General features: G+C 44.0%; 1 protein-coding gene across 2 annotated transcripts in view; it reads right to left on the bottom strand.

Moving 5' to 3' along the window:
* Window positions 1-2,871: 2,871 nt before the first annotated feature.
* Window positions 2,872-22,234, bottom strand: part of SYBU (syntabulin) — a 44,675-nt gene continuing 25,312 nt past the window's right edge. For both annotated transcript variants that reach the window (XM_069779916.1, XM_069779915.1), the window contains exons 4-7: window positions 9,975-10,077; window positions 7,355-7,558; window positions 6,204-6,353; window positions 2,872-4,979 (exon numbers count right to left, since the gene is read on the bottom strand). In XM_069779916.1, the coding sequence (XP_069636017.1) occupies window positions 3,866-4,979; window positions 6,204-6,353; window positions 7,355-7,558; window positions 9,975-10,077 (1,571 nt within the window). In that variant the 3' untranslated portion in view covers window positions 2,872-3,865. The remainder of the gene's footprint in view (window positions 4,980-6,203; window positions 6,354-7,354; window positions 7,559-9,974; window positions 10,078-22,234) is intronic.

A 22,234-nucleotide genomic window follows, 5' to 3' on the forward strand; every position in this document is an offset into this window, starting at 1 on the left:
TCCCTCCTATATCTTGATTTTTATCCTCAACAAATGTGAAAACACTTCTGTGAAACCTTTTGTGTAGCTGCTGCTCCTTGAGGGATCTCGTACACCCACTGTGTACACTTGTTTTCTTTCCCTCCTGCTGCCATAGGCTCCCCCTTTTCCCTCTTGTACTTGGCCTGTTGGCCATGTCTTTTTTTTTTTTTTCTTTACTGAAAGCTAGACTTGATTGCCTTCACTGTCATTCTTGACTAGGGAGGAATGACATGCCAGGATGATGGAAAAATCATCCTTTCCTTGACTGTGCTATAGTTGTTCATGTTTGCAATGTCCTGTCTGAAGGGTTTTGGAACAAAATGCTCACTTGTTCTCATGTAGGACATATAAAACAAAACAGTGCTTTCATTTTAGTATGTTTCTGGAGGCTGGGATTTAAGAGAGATAGTTGATTTTGGGGGGAAAAGAAGGAGAAGGAATAAGTAATTAGAAGTTAAGAACAGCATTGTGAGAGGGTGGACATAAGTAAGGGTGCAGGTGAATCTCGGGGGGAGGTGGGCACTGCCTGAGCCTCAACATTTTCAGCAGCTTAGGGGCCTGTCAGGTATCTCTTAAGCTGAATATTAAAGAAAGGCTTCTTTGTTCCTGGGTTAGAAAGAAAAATGCATGATGGGATTATCAACAGGCATTGCTTCAGCTCAGGAAGAAGATGACTTGGTTGCTATGCTATAAACTAGAATTCAGGCAGACATCTGCTATTTTTCCCTTAGCCTAGGAGCTGCTTGTCCTCCCCACCTGCACGGTTTGAGACAAGACGTTCCAGTGTGGTACGGGAGTGGGTACGAGCATTTTCTAAACTCAGGGAAAAAAGGACAGGAGTTTTTATTGAACTGTTTGGAGGCTGATGGTCCTCCCCTAGCTACTCCGTACAGCACCAGCAGGATCCAGGTGAGACATAACTGAGACTAAAGCGAAATATTAGAGGGAAAAAAATTAGGATGGCATATTTGTGGCAACAACTGACACATCCTCTGTGGATCAGGGAACAAAGGCCGGTCTCCTGAAGTCTGGGACTGGAGCATTCATCATGGTACTTCAGGCCTCTTCTTACAAAGGGCACCTTGAGCTGTCTACGTCTTTGCAGCATAGAGGAGGGAAGGTGGAGGCTTGGAAGCGAGCTGAATTTTGGGTAGAGATCAGAGCAAGGACCTTTATCAGGAATGTGATGGGAACTGTCACCTCTCACTGAGCATAGTTAAATGCCTTATGAGAGTTGAGCGGACTGAAAGAGTTTTAAGGGCAGGAGGCAATTTTGACATTATTCTGGTGTTAGCAACTTATGTCTTAAAACAGCACATTTAAAAACACTGCTGCTAAATGGAGCCTGCCCAAAACATAGATGGAAATGAGTTCAGCCTATTGAAATTTTAAATGAAGTGTAGGTTTGCGCTGCTTTGTTGCCTCTTGCTGCAAAAGACATCAACGCAGTCACAGGTGACTGTCTCTCCTAGAACTGAAGATCACTTTTTCCTCTAAATTATGCTCCATTTCACCACCACTCAAAGTGAAGATCACTTAAACAATAGGGGCTGTAAAAGAGAAATCCCAAATTTTAATAAAGTTGGTAACATCGGGTATAAATATTGCTCTCTTGGTCTTTGAACAGACATACTTTAAAGTAGGAGTAAGGCATTTTCTATAATGTGTTCCAGTCCCAAGAGATATCTAGGAATGATGAAATTCCATGGTTGTGTAAAATCCACATTAGTCCCTCCCAACTATTAATTTTGGCCCTAACATCCATTAATTAAAAGGCTTTTAAAAGCGACCTTTGAGCAATATGTGTTGTGGTAGTGTCATAAGGCAAGCCAGCTGGCCTGCAGGAACCCAAGAAGGCAGGAGAGCATGGAAGAGGAAGTTACCGGTAAAGAAAGCAAGATGCTCTCGTGGCCATCTTTGTGAACTCTTGGGGACTATGTTACAGCACATTATCTATTAGATTTCTCTTCCTTAATACAACACTTAATGAACCTTCTTGAATCTTTGTTGCAAATGCAAATAATTCAAAACCCGGGCGTCCCTGGGACATGAAAAGTCTCCAAGTTGCTTCTGGAAGCATCAGTGTGTATCACCCTCTTGAGTGTTGCAAATGCTCCCCACGTGCTGGCCAATTATTCCTCCTCCCTTGTGGCTTACTAATAACTCCCTTCTTCCCAACAGCTGCAGAGCAATGCATGGCACTGTCAGGCTTCACGAGATCTCTTCTGCTCTGGGTTGCACAGGAAAACACTACACTTGCTTTGCTGAAGGAGAAAATGGGAGGCCAGTGAGGTTTAAATGGCCAGAGGTGGTGGTGAGAGCTTGGGGTGGAGCTGGACAAACCCCACTGTTTCATCTGTTGGGTAATGTTGCCCTCCTCTGATCTATGCTCAGATCTCAGGTTTTGGACATGGAGAATTCTTGGTCACAGTTGTATCTCAGTGTGCACACCGAGATTGCGTGACCCTTGGCCAGGTTAAACAAGGCCTTCCGCACCTCTGTTAAATGGCAGGAAGACTGATATTCTTCTCGGAGCGCAGAAGTGAGAAGTTACAAGTTTCCAGAAGACTGCATTGGGTTAAAGATTAGGTCACTTCCATCTGTTAAGGCAGCGTGGGAGCGGCAGAGCGGGTGGGTGCGCGTCCGCAGACCGACTGGAGCCTTCTTCTCTCGCTGAGTGCTTGTGCTTGGAGCTGTACTTGGGTTTTCTCAGTCTAACTCTGTTCTCTGGGTCCTGCTGGTTCCTTATGCCCTAACACAGTGCCTCCTCCCGCTTGGCCTGTGCCTGACCGCTCAGCTGAGATGGGGTATTTTTTATAGCATTGCTACAATAAAACACGTGCACATGTGTGCCGTTTCTAACATGCTTTACTGAACTTGTGATTATAAAGGTAATTTACAATAAAGCAATTAAATAAACAATAAGTTAAAACACAATAAATTTTATACATAGTATTTCAAAGGGCTCGAAAGACTATCAGGTTCCAATACAGTAAGACTTTAAAACAACATTAAGATTCAAAGTGTAGCCACGTCTATACTTATCATTGTAACAAGTTTCAAGACTCCCAACAAGGTACATTTTTGGTTACAGTCCCCGTATACGCACAAGACCAGTGAAATGCTCGAGCAATTGTACGATTGAGAAGAGCACTACACGAGACAGGCACGAACGATGTGCTGGAAGCTGCCTGGGGTATATGAGTTTTACGTCTAAATTGAATTGACACTTTGGACAACAAATGGAAAGCGCTAGCATGCTTTCTGGAGCACGTGTGTGATACCCTTAGTGGGAACGAGTCTCCATGTTACTTACTTAACACTATAGTTTCACAAATGTTTTAGGTTACTGCTGCCTAAAAAAATACTCCACCTTTCTCTGGCCATTTGTTCCCATGTGCATCTCGTGCTACCCTTGAGCCACTCTGCAAAGCACTTGACCAGTGAACCAGCCAGGGAAAGTGACTGAGCTTAATGCTAACCCAGAACACGAAAGAGCACTAACTGTAATTCTTGATTTCCCTGGTCATTTTCACTGTGCAGATGCACTGGCACCAGAAAGACTCCAGCACAGGGGAAGGGGACAGTGCCTGGGAGCAGGAGGACTATTTCTGCAGGCAGCGGTACTGTTAAAAACACCAGTTAAAAACATCTTGTGGAACTACAGGGTTCAGCTTTTTTATTTTGAAACAAGGAACATGTTTTCGAACCTATTTATAGTGCAAATCAAATAGCCAAAAGCAAAATGATGGACTCTGCCAGAATATACAATAACTCTTAATGATCTATCTCATCTTTCTTTCTCTCTGCTTCAGCCAGTTGGTGCCCAGGGACAGAGTGGACTTTAGGTTTTGATATTGAAGGGTGTACGGCGTAAAGAGTGCAGGGCCACCAGGCAGCAACCACGAAGCAATGCCCCAATGTTGTAAACGGGATCTGTTCCTCCTCTCTGAGTACTGAAAACCCACATGATAGTTGGTACAACAGGGGCTGCTACAGCCAGAACATCTCTGAGGAGGCTGCTGCTCCAGTATCTCCTCTTTATTCCTGTCTGAGAGAAAGTATTGACGTACCCAAAGGCTTCATCATCATGAGGTTCTGTAAAATCAAGTTCTTTCATGAAACGGTTTTCATTAACTCTGTGCTCCACCTTCCTGCATGGAGACTCCATAGGAGACAAAAGGATGGCAGAGTTTGGATCACTTGGAGTTAAGTCCACTATGATACCAGAATCACTGAAGCTTCCAAGAGAAAATTCACCCAATTCCTTCAGTGAAGAAGGTGGGCTTAGAGGACAGGCATCTTGAGCTCTGAAGATGTTTTGAATGAGCTGCTCCACATCTAGGCTATATGGCACCACGTCAGTCTGGACAGCCTGTTCCACCATCATGTTGCTGCTTTCCTCCTCCTCTTGGGAAGAAGTTAGTTTTTCATCCAGACTATTTTCAAGCATCTCTTTATTCACAGCAGAACTGGAGGGAGCTAGATCACTCAACTCAGAGGTTGTGGTGGTCAAACTCTCTTCCGATGAATCAGTCCCATTAGCTGTGTCCTCATTAAGAAGCAGCCCACTATCTGCCACCTCCTCCAAAACTCGGTCCTCTGTGATGAGGCTGTCTGGCGTTGTGGCACACAACGCTAACGGCTTCCCCTCTGAGTCACTTGTGTACTCCAGGCTCTGCTCATCCCTCACAGAGCTGTTCTGAGCCAGCTCCATGCTCTGCAGCAAAGATTCCAGTTTTTTGTTTTGAATGTTTATGTCTACGAAGTATTTCTGAATTTTTTTGTCCTTCTCAGCCAAGCTGTTTTTCATGGTTTCAATAACCTGCTTGAGTTGTTTAATTTCGCTTCTTGCTTCCTTTAAGGCCAGCTCTGCCTCCACACGGTTACACTCTTCTTCAATCCAGTCTTCCCTCATCCGTCCCAGCTGAGCTTTGAGCTCTTCTATTTCTGTCTCCCTGTAGCAAAATAAAAATGTTGTAACACTTCTGCTGACTGGTCAGTTAAAGAGTCAATGTGAGGCTCTACCACACAGGATGGCTCTGCTGCCAGATGTCCTGAGACGGAAGCAAATTGCTCCATGCACCATTTGCTGCCGCCTCTGAGAGAGCTGGCAGGGTGTGAGCCAGCTGCCAAGACACGCGGGCTGATGGCTAACTGGAGTCACCGACCTCGCCGCACAGCCAGCAGCCTTGTGGGCTATGCCATGATCCCGGCCATTTAAGGCGCAAGTGGTGACCTCTAGGCTAGGTCCAACCAGTACAGCGCTTAACGTCTCACCTACCGCCTCGCCCTGGAGGAAAAGAGAAACAGCTGCCTGGACGCATCCCCCGTGCCTGCCAGCAGCTCGTCGGGAACAGCCAGAGCCAACACTGGCCTCAGAGAGCAGGTCGGCTCGGGGCTGCAGGCACCCGGCTTGCTTTGCCCAGCGTGGAGGCAGAGGCTGCTGCCTTGACTTGCAAGCAAGTGGGGAGAGGGAGCCCCTACGTGAGATCCAGCCCTCGCAGATGCAGAGGTCGGGCTATTCCAAGCTGGAGCACGGGGTCCCTGGGACTCTGCGTTGGGGCTCCGTTCAGACACCCCTTTGTGCCCGCTTGGGTTGAGCGTGCTGGAGAGCCAGCTCTCAGAGCGTGGTCTCAGTAAAAGAGATGACATCTGTTGCTGTGTAACACACATTGACGCTTCTTTGCTCAGCATCCATACAAAGGGCTATTGTGAAAAATTCAATATCTAAGCGACAAAAACACAAGTGGGCACACTGGTTTGTGTAAGAGCTTTTCTTTCATTAGGGGAGAAGGGGGACATTTGCAGTCATATTTCACTGGGTGAGGTAGAACAGGAGACTAAGGTAATACATGCTGGCAGATAGAAACTGTTTTATGTATACAAGGTCTCAGTGCTAAATCAGACTGGTAAAAAATTATCCTTTAAAAATATTCTACTGGGAAAGTTCAAAAAAGGGAAAAGAGACAGCCATATTCATAACTAAACTGCATGGTATGTATTCACGGACTATGCTATGAAACCTGAAATACCTGAAAACAACCTAATCAGACTGATCATATTTCAAATTTCTTAATGAACAATTTATGTGGTCAAGAAATGACTAAAAATATTCAGGATTCCCACCACTAAATGCTCCTGAATAAATCTTTCTAACTGATTTCTGTAGTGAAATATACCTTTCCTTAAGTTTGGTCTCAGATTCCTTCAGCTTTGTTTTCAAATGCCGTACTGTAACTTCTTTCTGCTGCAGAGGAGTCAAATACTGCTCTGGATTTTGTGGCTTAATGCTGTGATTATCACCACAAGAATTGTATCTCCCTGATCGCCTGAAAAGAAAAAAAAAAAAAAAATCACATAACATCACTCCTACAGTTCTTCAGTCCTAGCAAAAAGAAAAACATCCCATTGATTGATACAAAGCTGAGTCTACACTTGACTCACATGGGGGTCCTCAGTGTCTGCACAAGTGACTCCCTCTGGCAAATCAAAGTACTTGAGGAAACGGCTGATTTGTGGCTATAGTGCAAAATTTACTATTTACTGTACTTAGTTTAGGTGCCATTACATCAAATGAGACATTTAACTTTCAAATACCTAGCCATCCCCTCACTCGAAATAGGTGGCGTGCCCCAGAGCAGGCAGCCAGGCCACTGGCGAGGGCACACAGCTGTAGACACGGCCAGGTGAGGTCGTGTACGGACCGAGTTCAGCTCCATATGTGAGTTATGAAGCTGAGCAGCCTGAAACCTAGACTCATCCTATCTAGCTTTAGGTGTGTATGTGACACGCTTGGCTGCGGAATTGCCTGAGAGAGAGAGAGAGAGGGAAACAGCAGCAGCGTGGTGGCAATTTCTTCTCTGCAATATGTGTCACATGCTCTGGCAGGTATCTCTTTTCTTTTCTGTACAGGAAACTGCACAGGGAGGTGCCTAAGGCTGGGTAGGGTGAATTTTTGCTCAAGTGTATAATGTTTTATATACTACCCCACCCAACTCTCTCCAAAGCAAAAAGACCCTTATACAAAAGAACCAGTAAATCCACATGAGAATTGATGGCATGAAACCACATGAAGGAGCCTGCCTTGGAGTGAAAACCAACTACAAAGGGCTTTCACTAAAAGTAACCTTGAATTTTACAGTGCTGAAACAATAAAGCTTTTACACGGGATGGAGCACTCTGTTGACTGTCAAGCCACCAACATGAGGAGTCACACCAATGCTGAGGAGCCAGGTGACCCGCTCGGCAACCCAGACAGCTGATCCTACGTTACAGTGCAGAGAAGGTAAGTCAGTGCGCTGAACACCAGGATGCCGAAATAAAGACTTGCCTCATCACTGGGCTGCTGTCGCTTCCTTTGTATGAGCCTGAGTTGCTGCTGCTGGCTGAAGAAGCCCTGTAACTCTGATGGATGTTAGCAGGACTCAGCTGGTTTTTGCACAGTGTTGACAACGGGTCCTTTTCACGGGAAGCAGGTGGGCTGGCTCCGGACTTGTAGGATAAGGATCCATTATTCCGACCATAAGGGCCACGACTGGAGGGGAACAAAAACGGTTAAAGCATATTGGATTATCCTCATCACGCAACCCATTATGCATCTTATTTTACACACAAAGTTGTCTAAACCCTAAACCAGACAGATAACTGTGAGTGGCCAGGAAGTAAGAAAGTCCTGAAGTCATCAGCCACTGCACATTCTTTCACTGCCTGGGGCTCTCAGTCTGAATTGCGTGATCTAGGGAAACCTCGACCATTTTGACACTTCTCTGTGGACAGCACGGTTCCCAGTGACTCCATCAGATCATCCACATTCCCTGAACCTCTGACTCCTTTAAGTAATGAGAGGACTGCAGCCTGGACTGGTGCCAAAAGAACCACGTTTCGGCTTTCCCCGGCCGGGCCTGCGGAGAGATGCCCAGCCCTGGAGGTTTGCTGTAATACTGCTTTCATGCTCCTCAGCAAGCAGCCTGAGGGATCACAGCGTGCAGTGAAAACAGATTTTGTTTGAGCCACTGTTCTTTTCTGCCTTTGGCATACTGGGTGCTGCAGCTGTCATTGTCAGCTATTCATTCGCTTAGATATAGTTTGAACCCCACTGAGAGCAGGCTGAAATACCATTAAAATAGACAAAGGAAAGCACAGCCTTTTCTTTCTTCTTTCCAGTTTCCCTCATACATATCTACTTTTCTCTTCCCACTTCTTATTAAACAAACTGTCAACTGTGTGTGCTTGAAAGCAATTCATATCTGCACTGCCCGACAGCGGCCAAAGGGCTGGGGCTCTCCGAGGACAGCTTCTCAAGGTGCGTTCCTTGCTCGCTCAGTTCTTTTGCCTTCCTGCACTACTACTATGCTGCTACCTTCATCCTCGCATGGAAGTTGTTCTTCTAAACTGTAATGAAAGGGCAAGTTTGAAAAAAATACGGAAAAAGGCAAATCCAGCCAGCAGAAGAGAAAGCTTGAACATAAAAATTTAAATACCACAGAATTATGAAGCAAAGTCTCTTCTTAAAATTGTCTGACTTGGTTTCCTCCCTTCTCTGAAAATGGAACAGTTTATAAGGAACAGATGGTTGAGTGGCTGCTGCAAACCTTCATCACACTGCTGCGGTTTCGGTGATTTTATAATCATTTTACAATGAAGTACAGGACTGTGGTTTGTGACAACATTGAAATGTTTCATAGTGAGTTAAGTCAAACAGTTAAAAAAGAACATATTGCAAAGGAGACATCTCCTTCCGCTTTGTACAGTACAGTATCAACTCTAGTGTAAGGCAGAACTTGCACAGGCTGTGCATAACATAGCAATGCATTTGAAGGAGCCTTATTACAGAGGACTTCTGTCCAATAAAGTAGGTCAGTATGCTCTAATTTAAAGTTATGTTTTAAATGCACAATATTATATTAAACGATACATAATCTTACTGAAAGTAAGGTGATTTTAGGGATTCATATTATACTTAGTACTATTCTTTCCCCACAGCCAGTACCTTTACTTGCTAGATTTAATCTAGAGAGTGCTTAAGTAATGTTTATTTTTCTAACAGTCTCACAACACAGATAGGAAACCACTCATTAAGCATCATTCTGCTGATCTCCGTACTCTGGGACACACTGCGACCTTGGAGATGTCTGTGTGACTTCAGCATACAGGTATCCCGCTGCTGGTCCCAGTCTGCCTGCCAGCTCTTCCACAACCAGTCCTGTCAACTTGAATTCCTTCCTCCTACTCCAAAAAATGTAACCAGCAGGGATTGTGTGGGCAGAGCACAACGCGCGCTGCTCCATCCCAACGCCCCTGAATTTGCAAGCTGTCTTGATCTTCACTTCACACATGATAGGGAGAAGTCGTACAGAAATCTTTCATGAAAGGTTCATTTAGATAGATGACTATGATGATTTTTTTTTTTATTTGCATATAGTTTTAGTTATATAAAGGCTAGGCAAGGGTGTTTAAGATAAAAGCGTCAAAGGCAATACTGTGTACTTCTTCCTACAAAAAATAAGGTCAGGATCTGGAAAGGTATATGCCGAGCTGATAATTTAATACAGAGAGAAAACGAAGTGATAAGACCAAAAGGGTACGGTTAACTGTCTAGAAGTACTGCTGTTAACTAACACACACTCAGTTGTTTCCTCCTCCACTCCAGCCAATGCCTTTTCTGTCTTACCTGATTGCATCTCCCATACTTGTCATGAATAAACAACAAAAAAATAACAGTCAGCTGATCTGGCGTAGTGACAATTTTTGTGCTCCAAATACAGCATTTTTTTTTCTTTCTCATATCACAGTTCTCATCAGTGTAAGTGCTGCCTGAGAGAACAGTGTTACCCAAAATGTTTTAAAACTCACAATACTGGTATTGTATGTATTAACTGCAAGACCTTACACAGCAGTCTATCTTTGCACTAGCAACACTTGCAATATTCAGGAAAAATTGCTTTTCTTACTTGCGAGAAAAAGAAGATCTTTTGCTTCCAGCAGCAGACATATGGACTTCAGGCGCTGAAATACTGCCTGTGCTGCTTGAAGAGCTAAAATCAGCTTCACTCCCTGGAAAGGAAAAGGGAAGAGTGAAAACATGATGGAAATTATAACTCAAAGACTGTTTTCAAAATAACAATGAATCACAAGCATCCTTCCTTTGTCCGTCCTGTGTGAATGTCAGAAGTTGCATAAATTTTCAAACATCCCTGAGGACAAGCGCTGGATTTTTTCCAGATTTTCAACATTTCTTCAGAACTGGCACTTCAACAAGAGCAGAAAAAACATTTGGACACAAAACCCTTAGGCTACAGAAGCCATTTTAGGACTCGGCTAGGAACATTCGTTTTGACAACCTGTTTGCTTTCTCACAACCATCAATAGATGAATGAGGCTGCTCAGGAGGCTCCTTCAGAAGCACAGTGATTAGGAGCCCACAACTGTAACTGGAGATTTCTCTTGCTTTAAATCATACAAAAATACTACTTGCTGGGAGGACAGCTGCTTCTGTTTTGGTTTCTGAGATGATATACACATATATGTATATATGTATAAATGTGTACAGGCTAACAGGGTATATGCATATATCTATGTACACATGTATGCAGGTTTTCATGTGGCACTGAAGCATAGTAAGGCAGTTCTAATAGCCTTAAAATAATCCAATAATTATGTGTGGCTCTCAAGTGCTTCTTGGGTGCTAAGCCATCTATCTGATTACTGACTTTCTATCGATAACAGCTTTTATTTCCCAAGCTCTGGCATATAAAAGGAAAACTGCTCTCATTTTGCTAGGGCCAGTACTAGGTAGGTGTACTAAGAAAGTCTTATCATGGCAAGAAAACCACCCTAAAGTTAGGATTTTTTTCAGTCTGTCACTCAAATGGCAAACGTCCCAAGCCATATCCAGGTCCTATGCTGCAGAGCCACAATAATGGTTGATGACTTTATCTGAGGGGTGGAAATAACTTTCCAACATCCTTTAAGCAGCCGATCAGGGGGAGCTTCTCTCACCTGAGAACTTCTGGGTGCCGTCCCACACACAGACACCCCTGGCCAGCAGCTGCAGACTTACCACAAATCCCATTTTTGCTATCTTTTCCACGAGGGGGAGATGCAGCTGCAGCTACCATCATCCCTGCCGGGGCAGATAAACCTTCAAGTGCTTATTCCCTCTTAAATCCTTCGCAGAGCTGATGGGGATGGGCACATCTTGCACCCCTGAATACCTGGGACTGGGAAAAGGCCTTGTCAGAGCCTGTCTTCACAGCCTTAAAGAGGATGAGACATCCAGCAACCATCCTTACCATCCGGCAACTCTTAGCAACCGGTCTTAGGGTCAGGCGTGTTCGGATTTAACCCAGTACTTTCACAACCACACCAGGTCTGAGACCAGCACCTCTTTCTCTGTGCCTCTGGTTCAGCCCAGCCCAGCCTATTCCTCAGCCCAATTTCAAAGTGCTCAAATGCAAAGCTTAGCTCTTCAAAAGGGTTATCCCAGGGACCCAGCTTTATCACCTCTAACCAACTCCATACCCTGTACAACACCTCTGATAATCAGACCCCAGTCACCAGAGCTGTAACCAGATCAGAACTGCGTGCAAGTTTGCAAGGGGAGGGAGGGAGAGCAGCAAAGTCACTTTGTTTCACAGAATATTTATATCATGTGTACAGATGTAGATGTCAGTGACCCTCTCCGTGGGGAAGCAAAATGACTGTGGGACATGATGTCCAAAGCTGCAAGAGAGTTTTCCTGATAAACAAAACATTCCCATCTGTAAGACTAAAGTAGACTCCAAATACTGCCTTGGTACCACACTACTCCCAAATCTACTTTTCCAAACAAGACCCAAATAGGTAAACGCGTTGCACGGATGTCATACCTCCAGTGTTCGGGCCCCCGAAACATTCCTGCCCTTGCAAGACACCAGCAGCTTCCCAAAGCCGAGTCCTGGCTGAGGCACAGAGAGCAGGAGCCCTAGCTGAGGCTCATCTCTCGTTAAGTAGACCACATCATAATCAGATCTTGCTATTGAAAGCATTTCAAGGAAGCAAAGCTTAATAATCGTCTCTCCCTGACCCGCCTGGCTTGGAGCGCAGCGCTGGGAAGGGCTGCCAAGCTAGGCACTGCCGGTAAGAGTCAGCAGAACCTGAAGACGCAACCACCTCGACGGCTGAGCTTCCTGAAAGACTGAACTGCATCTGAGACCAAGAACTATGTCTGCGAAGCATGAAGTAACCTTTCTGGCCCCAATTCTGATAACAGCTACACACAAGCTTACCACTGAGCACAGGAGACTACTTATGTTTAAAATTAGGCATGCGCTATTTATAGGATCTTTGAGAACATTTTATAAATTAAAGGGGTCACTGCTAGTAATGGTTCCAAGCGTGTTAGTGATGTTCAAGCCAGCTTTGCATTTAGCAGAGCTCAGCAGCGATGTTACTAGGAGACTTTGAAAAATATTTTCTTCCATTTGGTAGACATCTCTAAGCAAAACAACATGGCATCTATCCATATAATATTGATTGCAACATATTCTCCTGGGTAAGTGTGACTTCTATCTTACAAATGTCTTAACAAAGAGATGAAACTCCTTGCCTAGCAGCAATGCGGGCAGGAGCCTCTCATCTCTCCGAATGCCATTCCCCAGGCTGACAACTCCCTAAGGACGCCTGTTGACTATGTTTGTTGCTGTGACAATGTGACTGCAAAAACTCACACATGTAAGCCCCAGAACAGCCCGCCGATTCAGCGTTAACCATGAAAGAGGTTGACATTTCTCAAAAACATATGTGCTTAGTTGCTGGCTGGAGTTAAACCACAACACATATTCTTTTGTCCTAAGTGGCTATAACACTTCTTTTGCCCTGATCAGAGACTTCCTTGTTAAGAGGACTGTCTCACCTACCCTTTCTGGTAAAAGATGCTGCACGTTGAGCTGCCGACTTCAGCAGTATCTCATTTGAAATTCATTCATACATATCCTTCCATGCTGCAGCCACTCAGTGCCACAGCACTAACAGCCTGCCGGCAGGCGAGCCAACTCGCAAATATGCTGTGATGGAAATGCTCGTGCTGCACGTATGGCATGCGATGCTGGGAAGCCCATTGCTCCAGCCTCCCTCCGCCTCCAAGCAGCAGCACACCCACGCCATGGGAGTGGAGCTGTGTACTGCTCTGTGCAATGGGAAGAAAAACACAAGGACGGCCAACAAAGTCCTGTAACATTTTCCAGGATTGCTCCTTGCCTGGAACGGGTATCTGAGAAGCTGGAGTGAAATAGTGCAGCATCTAGCACCATCCCTGCTCTTTACTGCTCGATGGGCAAGAGCGCCAAGCTAAGAGTGTGCTGCAGACAGCATTGTGCTTTGTGCTGCCTTTTAGCCTTTGTGCTGCCCTGACAGCACCGTGACAGTCACCTAGCTCCAGCTGACACGGAGGGGAGGAGAAGGGAGCCTGCAACCCCACGACTGCGTGCCGTACTGTCCACAATGAGGAGCGCAGGCAGCGCTGGCAGGCACAGCCCAGCAGAGGCAAAGCCAGAGAAGGTGGTGACTGTCTGTCAGATGTGTGGTTGGGGACCACTGCTCAGGGGGCTAACGCCGTTCTGCCGCAGCACTGCTATCGACTAGGCAACCTCCCACTAATGACTCAGGGCAAATTTTCCCATCCTGCATCATGTGATGCAAGTACAAACTTCGGGGCAGGATTGAGGAGAGGGAGAAAGAGCTGCCTGTGCAAGGGCAGGTACACCTCCAGCTGGCACCGGTGCATGTTTATCCCACTCATGCAGTGCAGCCATTGCGCCCACAATTTGGGTATAGAAAAGCCCCACCTCGAACTCTGCTCTCTTCACTGCCTCAGCCATAGTGCAAGGATAAAGACACAGTACAGCCGGCATATCACATATTGCATTCACAGTTTTTACAGGTACAACAGATTACGTATAGTTGGCCTACTGCGACAGTATGCAAGCACAGAAATACCACGTCAGGTATGTATGTATGCATATAGAGACAGTATATACATTTCTTACAGAGTCACACAATAACCCCACATGCACACCTGGAGTATGGCATCCCAGTCTGCTATTTCTAGCCATTACAGATGGTTGGATACCTTGTTGTATGGTCTTCTGGCCTTCATATTAAAATTTTGCTTGCACTTCAGCAGTTCAATCTTTCTCCTTCTATAAGAATAAAGCTCAAACTTTCTTCTGTGCATTTTATTGTCCATTTGCTATCTAAATAGTAAGATTAAAATATGGTAAAGAGGAAAAAGTTCAAGTGATATCTGTGACAGGAACATTTGACAGCTGAGCAGCAGAACTGGATTCCCGAAACTCAGGATACACATGAGCTTATTAAAATTTAGTCTTTTTGTGCAAGTCCTTCCTGTTTGCAACTGCACCACTGTTTCATAGCTGCCAAAGTATATAAACCACAGAGCTTACCTATCTTCTGACTCCATGAACATGACCTCTTTATATATATATATATATATCAGTCTTGATGCTAGGTTTTGCATATAGTCACCCAGTGAAAGAGAGCTGTAAATAAAACAGTGCTGACAGAGACAGCTTGTCCTCAGAATGTAAAGCCCTTAAATTTGCTGAGCTTCCTTGCCTTCAAAAGCATCCTGTTATACAGCAAAGAGACCAAAATATGCATATATGTTCACCACTCTGGTGCAGCAACTAGAGGGATAAGTGGCACACTGTCTCTGTAGGTAGCTTTATTTAGAGACCCCAGGGGAAGAGATATGGCCTGACTGCATAAAAAATTCCAGCAAAGTCATTAGAAGCAGCTGGAAAAGTAGAGAGAATTTATTTGCAATGCCCACTATTGAAAGGACCTGTATTTTTAAGAGATTTGATTTCATTTATCTTGAAATCTTTAACTTACAGCTAAATCTCTAGTTCCAATCTTTAACAGCGTAAGCAGTATATTTCCAGGAAACACTAATGCTGCTTCTTTTCTATTTAATATGGGGTTGTTCCTGCAAGATTGTTTTTGTACACCACAAGCAATCTAGGAAAGAAAACCACACTGCTCACATGCACTGACAAACATACGAAAAAGAAGCTGCAAAGAAATGTTGAAGTCTTGCATTAACATTTCAGGCTTTTCTTCAGGTAACACCCTTAAAAATGACCCATTTTGAAGGCAAAGTCTCCTAGTGGGAAACGTACTCAATTCACAGTGTCAAGCCCATAGCTGACAGAGGGTTTTGGTTCCAGTCCCTGGCCTTTGACTTATTACTTATTTGACTTACTATTACTGTAGGTGAGGCTCTTGGATTTACTATTGTATTTCACACCAAACAGTAACTGGATAAAGGCAGATATAATCCCGGGAGCAAGGAGCAGAACACAGAACTCTCCTCCGTGTGGACTGCTCTGTTCTTTGGGTGACAGAAGCTGCTCCCACATGCTCTACCTCTGCCCATGTCTCACACTCTCCACTGCCATGAGGTCCAGAGTCAGTGGAGGAAGCTGAGGATGCCCAGTAGGTCGCAGTGGTTCAGGAACTCTTATGAGAAGTGTGGATTTGAACTCCTCTAGTCTAAGGAGGACACTGAACTCAGATCTTTTCCCCGAGCTCAAACTGCTCAGCTGTGACACAAAACAGGGTATTAGCACTAGCACTGGCTGTATGTCAAAGGAATGAAACATGCTGGTTGTCTGCACTCACAGAGATGGTCTAGCTCCAGTATGGGGGTTCAGAGTGAATCCGAGGCACACACTCAGGACTACAAGTAGGTGGCTAAGTCTGGGAGACAGCACTCCTCTCTGGCATCTCCTGTGGACTGGTGGAGGTGCGTTCCTGCCTGGCATGCTCTCTGCTGTGAATCTTGGATTTTAGTACATAACCATCCCCTCTGATTTTATGTGCAGTTTAGTCATCAAGCTCAGTTTTGTGAGTTGTGCTCCCAGAACGATGGCGAGAAGCTGGGCACAGCAATGCCTGGCATCATCAATCCTGAGGGTACCAGCAGTCATCACCTCCCCTATCCACTGCACTGGCCAATGAAGCCACCACTCCCCACTCTTGGGTGGACACCCACCCAACTGCTTGCCAGTGCTTGCTCATCAGACAGATCAGTAGTGATAGAACCAGAACTGACTCCAGCATGCAACAATCCAACGGTGCACACCATCCTCCTGCTGCGTCAAATGTCACCTGCTCGTCACACCGCACTGAAGCCCAATTCTGCTCTACTGACTGAGAGGACTTTGCACCATCCCTCCTGCCCAGAAAGACTGGTACGACAGATAGAGCCCAGAGTCGGAAACTAAATGAACTCAACAAACATTTTATGAACATAACCCATAAACTAAAGGAATGATATCTCTGTGTGTGTGTATATATATATATATATATATATCATTGTTCATATGTCTCAAAGGGATTGATCAGGATGTAACTAATATAACTAAAGGTATGGGAACTGAGCGTGATGTCAATGGTATAGAATAAGGGGTGGATACTGTCCTGGTTTCAGCTGGGATAGAGTTGATTGTCTTCCTAGTAGCTGGTACAGTGCTATGTTTTGAGTTCAGTATGAGAAGAATGTTGATAACACTGATGTTTTCAGTTGTTGCTAAGGAGTGTTTAGTCTAAAGTCAAGGATTTTTCAGCTTCTCATGCCCAGCCAGCGAGAAAGCTGGAGGGGCACAAGAAGTTGGCACAGGACACAGCCAGGGCAGCTGACCCAAACTGGCCAACGGTGTATTCCATACCGTGTGACGTCACATCCAGTATAGGAACTGGGAAGTGGAGGCGGGGAATTGCCGCTCGGGGACTAACTGGGTGTCGGTCGGCGGGTGGTGAGCAATTGCTCACATGGCAGTGGCATGGGGTACAGAATATGTTTCCAGCCATCCGGTGGTTGCTTCCACCATTGTAAGCACATAGCGCTTGCCTTGGCGAGTTTGTAGGAGTGTAATATAGTCAATCTGCCAGGCTTCCCCATATTTATATTTCAGCCATCACCCTCCATACCACAGGGGCTTTAACCGCTTGGCTTGCTTAATTGCAGCACATTTTTGACATCTTGTCCTGTCCGGACTGGTCCAAGGGCTACTGCATGAACAATCTCCCGTTTAATTTGTTCAAAGGCTTGTTGTTGCTCACAGCCCCATTTAAAATCATTCTTCTTCCAGGTCACTTGATAGAGAGGGCTTACAATCAGACTGTAATTTGGAATATGCATTCTCCAAAACCACACGACACCTAAGAAGGCCTGTGTTTCCTTTTTATTAGCCAGTGGAGACATAGCTGCTATTTTGTTAATCACATCCATTGGGATCTGACAACATCCATCTTGCCATTTTATTCCTAAAAACTGGATCTCCTGTGCAGGTCCCTTGACCTTACTTTCTTTTATGGCAAAACCGGCTTTCAGAAGGATTTGGATTATTTTCTTCCCTTTCTCAAAGACTTCTTCTGCTGTGTTGCCCCATATCATCACCTTTCAGCTGACTGCCCGGTGCAGTAACAGCTGGTAACTTGGGCAACTGGCAAAGATGCAGTCAGAGGGCATGTGCAGCAAAACGTTCAGTGTGACTCTCCACAAATTGTTTAAACCTGCTGGGTGAGGAGACTTCCAGCTCAATACCAGACAGAAGACTTTGGGGAAGAACTGCAATGTAGATCCTGCTTCCCTGCGTTTGGATCTAAACTTGATTTTACAAATGATTCCCTCAATTCAGACTGCTGGTTGTGTGATCTAAACTAATTATTTATCTTGATTTTTGCTCATCTTGCTTGCTTACTCTTCTTACTTTGGAAGAAGGGTTGTTATCAAATAATTAAAATTTATCTCATTAAGCAGTTTTCTGATCTCATCTAAATATTATAGTTTCAGTAGTAATCTGAACTACATTAATGCAAATTATAAGCACTGCAGGTCTCAAAATGAATACAGAATGTGACTTGTGTATGCTGTGAAACGACAATCAATCAAGCTCTTCTCTAAAAACACAGTAACTACAAACTAATTACTGCTATTGGCTGAGAGCCATCATGTATATTCTGCGTATCACTATGATCTGGGTTTGTGTTTTTCTTAACTGTTTTTAATTCATGGATTTGTAGAGCACCCACAAGCGGATGCTGGAACAGACAAAGAGTCTAGGGGTTTTTTTTCTGCTTTATGTATCTTAGCAAGATTCTTCATACAGAAGTCACCCTGACCTAATTATTTTTTGTGCTTCTATATGCAGTTTGAGCTGTTCTAACAATACCTTAAAAATGGCTCTCATAAATTTTCTCTTCTCAGCCTGAAATGACCTTTGTCAGGGGGAACATATGTTCACGGAGCAGAAGGGAACAGTCTGGGGAACTTATCTTCCTGTTCAAACAAAAAGGCTCTTTGGATCAGAGATGGAAGGATTCTGCTTTGCTACAACAACCTCAATAGAAACGTTGAGACTGGAGGTTCAAAAAATACAGATAGTTGTATAACATGATACTCAACTTGCATTTGACAGTTTTATAAAGTGTATGTGTAAATCCACCTATGGACAAAAATCTTTTATAAGCATGTAGTGTCACCTCAGGATTCTTTATGTACCTGGCAGTGCTATTTGGCCTGTTTGAAAGGAAATGCATAGGCTAGTCAGAAGTATTTTTAGGAGCTGGAAAATGTCATCTTTGGCAGGGATGACTTAGTAGGACACAGAAAGGGAGCGAACTCTATCACAGACTGGGAAAACATCCCAGCCCCCCCGTCACGTTGGTGGCAGAAGTTTAACAAAGGGCTTTCAGAGGCCCCTTCAACACATCTCCTAAATCTGGTTCCCATGTGCAAAGAGGAAAGAGGCTGGCTGGTGCACAGCAATGAACTGTGCAGGCACGCGTTCACAGCATATATGCAAATGCATGCTAAACCTGATTCAGCTGAAAGCTTTTGCACAGTCACTCTTAATATAAGACATATGGTTTTCATAATGATGTGCATAAAACATTTTAAATCAGTTTGACATATTTTCAACAGGGAAGAGAAAAACACTGGAACGAGAAATGTATCTGGGAGGTAACTAACTAAACAATCCTGCTGTCCCAGGATGAAAAGCAAAATTTGTCATAAGCTAATCAAATATTTACTGTAATGCACACATTGTAAAGATTATAAAAAATTAGTAGAGTTCAAGTGTCATCTATTGAAAAGAACAGTAAAACCCTACCCAGTATATTGATTCGTTGCCTGAACTATATTTTTTTACAGTAATGAAACCAAGGTCTGAGGGCAATGCATTTCAAGTTATGACTGCTGTCATTTGCTGCTTTTTTTCCCCAATAGCACTCTTATCGTTAAGAAGCACAAATGACAGACAAGAAGCCTGTGCTTTTTCAGCTTATTAATCCTCGCGGGTTTGCGGTCACACTGTATTCTGCCAACTCTAGCAAACAGTCATAGCCTGCCCAGATTTCAAAAGCAAACAGCTTCCTGTTACTTGGAGAATTTCAGAAGGGAGGAACAGAGACCTGTAATGAAGTGCCTCAGCGTGGAAGCAGGATAAAGCTTGTAATACTAATAAAATATGAAACAAACCCGGCAGAATTTTCATTTCCTTTAAATTAATTTTATGTGACGGTATATATAAGATACACTATTATAAAGTAGGTTTACTATTTTGTTACGTCACATTAAAGGCGATATATTTCAAGCCCCTTGGGGAAGCAATGTCCACCTTGCAGTGGCTGGAGGCTGTATTTATGAAAGGATGCCAGGTCCCCAGCTCTCAGAGGGGAATTTTGGAAGTGGTGCTCTCCCTATCTGCCACCTCACTCGGGAAATACCTCCTGTCAGTCTCAATCAGCAAAGCTTCTCAGCTGCATGAAACTCTTGTTTCTGGGCATGCCTAGAAGCAGGTCAGCTTCAAAAGCGCTGAACAGTTTGGTGCCTGGCTCCTGTCTAAAGACCAGGGTGGCTGTTTCACATTACACCCAATACATCAGGGTCCGCACAAAAACAGCCCAACAAAAGCTCTCTTCAGCTGTCTGCTTTACTGGGGAAAGAAAGGATCCACCTGGGATTTGCAGGGCCAGATTTAGCTTTGAAGTGGGAGGAGGCTGCACAGCATCTCCCCATCACACCACCAGAAACATGCACACCATCCAGCACTAAGAACTGGATGAAGAGACAGGGTTCCCGTCCTCTCAGCTTATCATGCCCCCCTCCAGCTCCTCCATCAATCCACCCCAATTTGGGATGCCAGTCTTCATTACCCCCTGCTACATGGGTGAAATCCAAACAGGCCTGAATTTCCCACATCTCCAACCTCCATCAGGAGACTCTACCCAATCCCTGCATCCAACACACCTGAGAAACTAAGCTCTACAATCTCAAGTTTTGGGTTAAGTTGGGTAACCTCTGTCTAGCTGCTCTTCTGGATGCTGGGTTTTATTTTATGATTTTTAACTGTGGTTTCTTTATTGGAACGGGGACTTGATGTGCATTTCTCCTTTCCCCTAGACTCTTCCTGAGCTCAGAATCATAACTTCAAGTGAGAACCAAAACAGAGTGAAGGCATCTAAAACACAGCTTCACCAGGATTTAGATATCTAGGTACATAAAAGCAAGTAAAATACCACTGGTTAAACAGGCCAAGGGTTCCAAATGCCACCGTTATCTGCAAAGACTGGCTTAGTTGTTCATGGTTGAACTTCCACTTCTGAGCCCAGTAACCACCAACTTACCCGATGCCTTTATGCTACAGTGAAATCAAGTAAATGAGATTTGCATGACTAAAATAAAGACATTCCCTTAGCTTTCCCTGCCTACATATAAATACAGATATATAAACAAAAGGAATATAAAGACATATCCACTCAATACTGCCCAAAATGTATTTGAAGTAATCACTCTGAATGAAACAAAACCTTTTAGGTAGTAATTTGGACACCAAAAAACAAAGTTCAGAGAACACTGAAACTATTTATGATTTGAATTCAAACATAGCCAGAAAATGGAAAACCAGAATTTTCTACTTTCTGTTTGAAATGATGCTTTAATTCTGAAAACTGACAAATTTCTTTCTTCTTTTAAAAAGGGGGTGAAAACATCAAAAAATCTCCCCCCAAATTCTAAATATTTCAGACTGAATATTGTCTTTGTTCAGTCTGAAACAAAGGTTTTCTTTAAAGTTTTGATTTGGCAGCAAACCCCCAAATCAGTTATTTGCATAGCTCCACTTGGAACATAGTAAGATGTCAAAAAAGAAATAGGGGATGTAAAGGAAAATAGAAAAGGAAATAATCTATCAATTCTTGAGTAAACATTGCTCAGAAAACAGTTTAAATCCCAGGATTCTCATTAAAAAGGCATTAATAACCTGGAGGAATTCCAAAAAAGGTCAACAATAATGATAACAGGATTACAGGGCACTGTTTATGAAGGGAGATTAAGGGAATGCAATTTGTGTATTGTAAAATAAAAATGAATACTGGCAACACTGTTTATCATCGGGGGGAGGAGGAATACAGCTGGAAAACTGTAAAGAAAACCATGTAACAGCAACACAGGATTCTGGCTGCGATGCATGTTATTTCATGAAGAATGACTTGAAATAAAAGCTGATGGTTGGTGGGAGTAGTGCATAGTAAAATGTAGCTGGAGTAGGTTCAGGATACTTTAACTGGGGAATCAGAAAGCTATTTTAAACATTGGCATAAATAATACAGATTGTAATTTGAAAGCAGAGCACAAAAAAAAAATCTCCTAAGGGATGATTCATAATGGCCTCTTTTGTATGCACAGTATTTCCTTCTGTGGAGGTGAAGCGGCCTGAAAACCACAGAAAACAGCCAGAAGGAGCAAAAAATTCACTGCAGTAAATACACAAATTGCAAAGCATGTTCTAGCTTGACCTCACACGCATTTTAAAACAAATACTTAAGAGTGTGCAGTGTGTATAGCATCAGTTTCTCTTTTTTTGGCTCATATTCCACTCTGGATTAGCAGAGAAGAGGAAAAAAACCCTGCTTGAATATACAAAAAGAAATTTTTTTTGACTAAAGATCACAGCTACTGTCATCCTCTGTACCTTCCTCAACTCTGACCTCTAAACCCCAGTGCCCTTCTTATGCCAGGCACTCAGCCATCTTTTCCAGATGCAGGAGCACGTCCCCACAATCCCCAGGGGACCTGCATCTCTATCAAAAGACATTTGGAGCTAAAAGATGAGTGAGCTAGCACAGGTCTCACCCTGTCCAG

This window comes from Haliaeetus albicilla, chromosome 3 (genome assembly GCF_947461875.1).
Source record: "Haliaeetus albicilla chromosome 3, bHalAlb1.1, whole genome shotgun sequence".
In the NCBI taxonomy this organism is placed as follows: Eukaryota; Metazoa; Chordata; class Aves; order Accipitriformes; family Accipitridae; genus Haliaeetus; species Haliaeetus albicilla.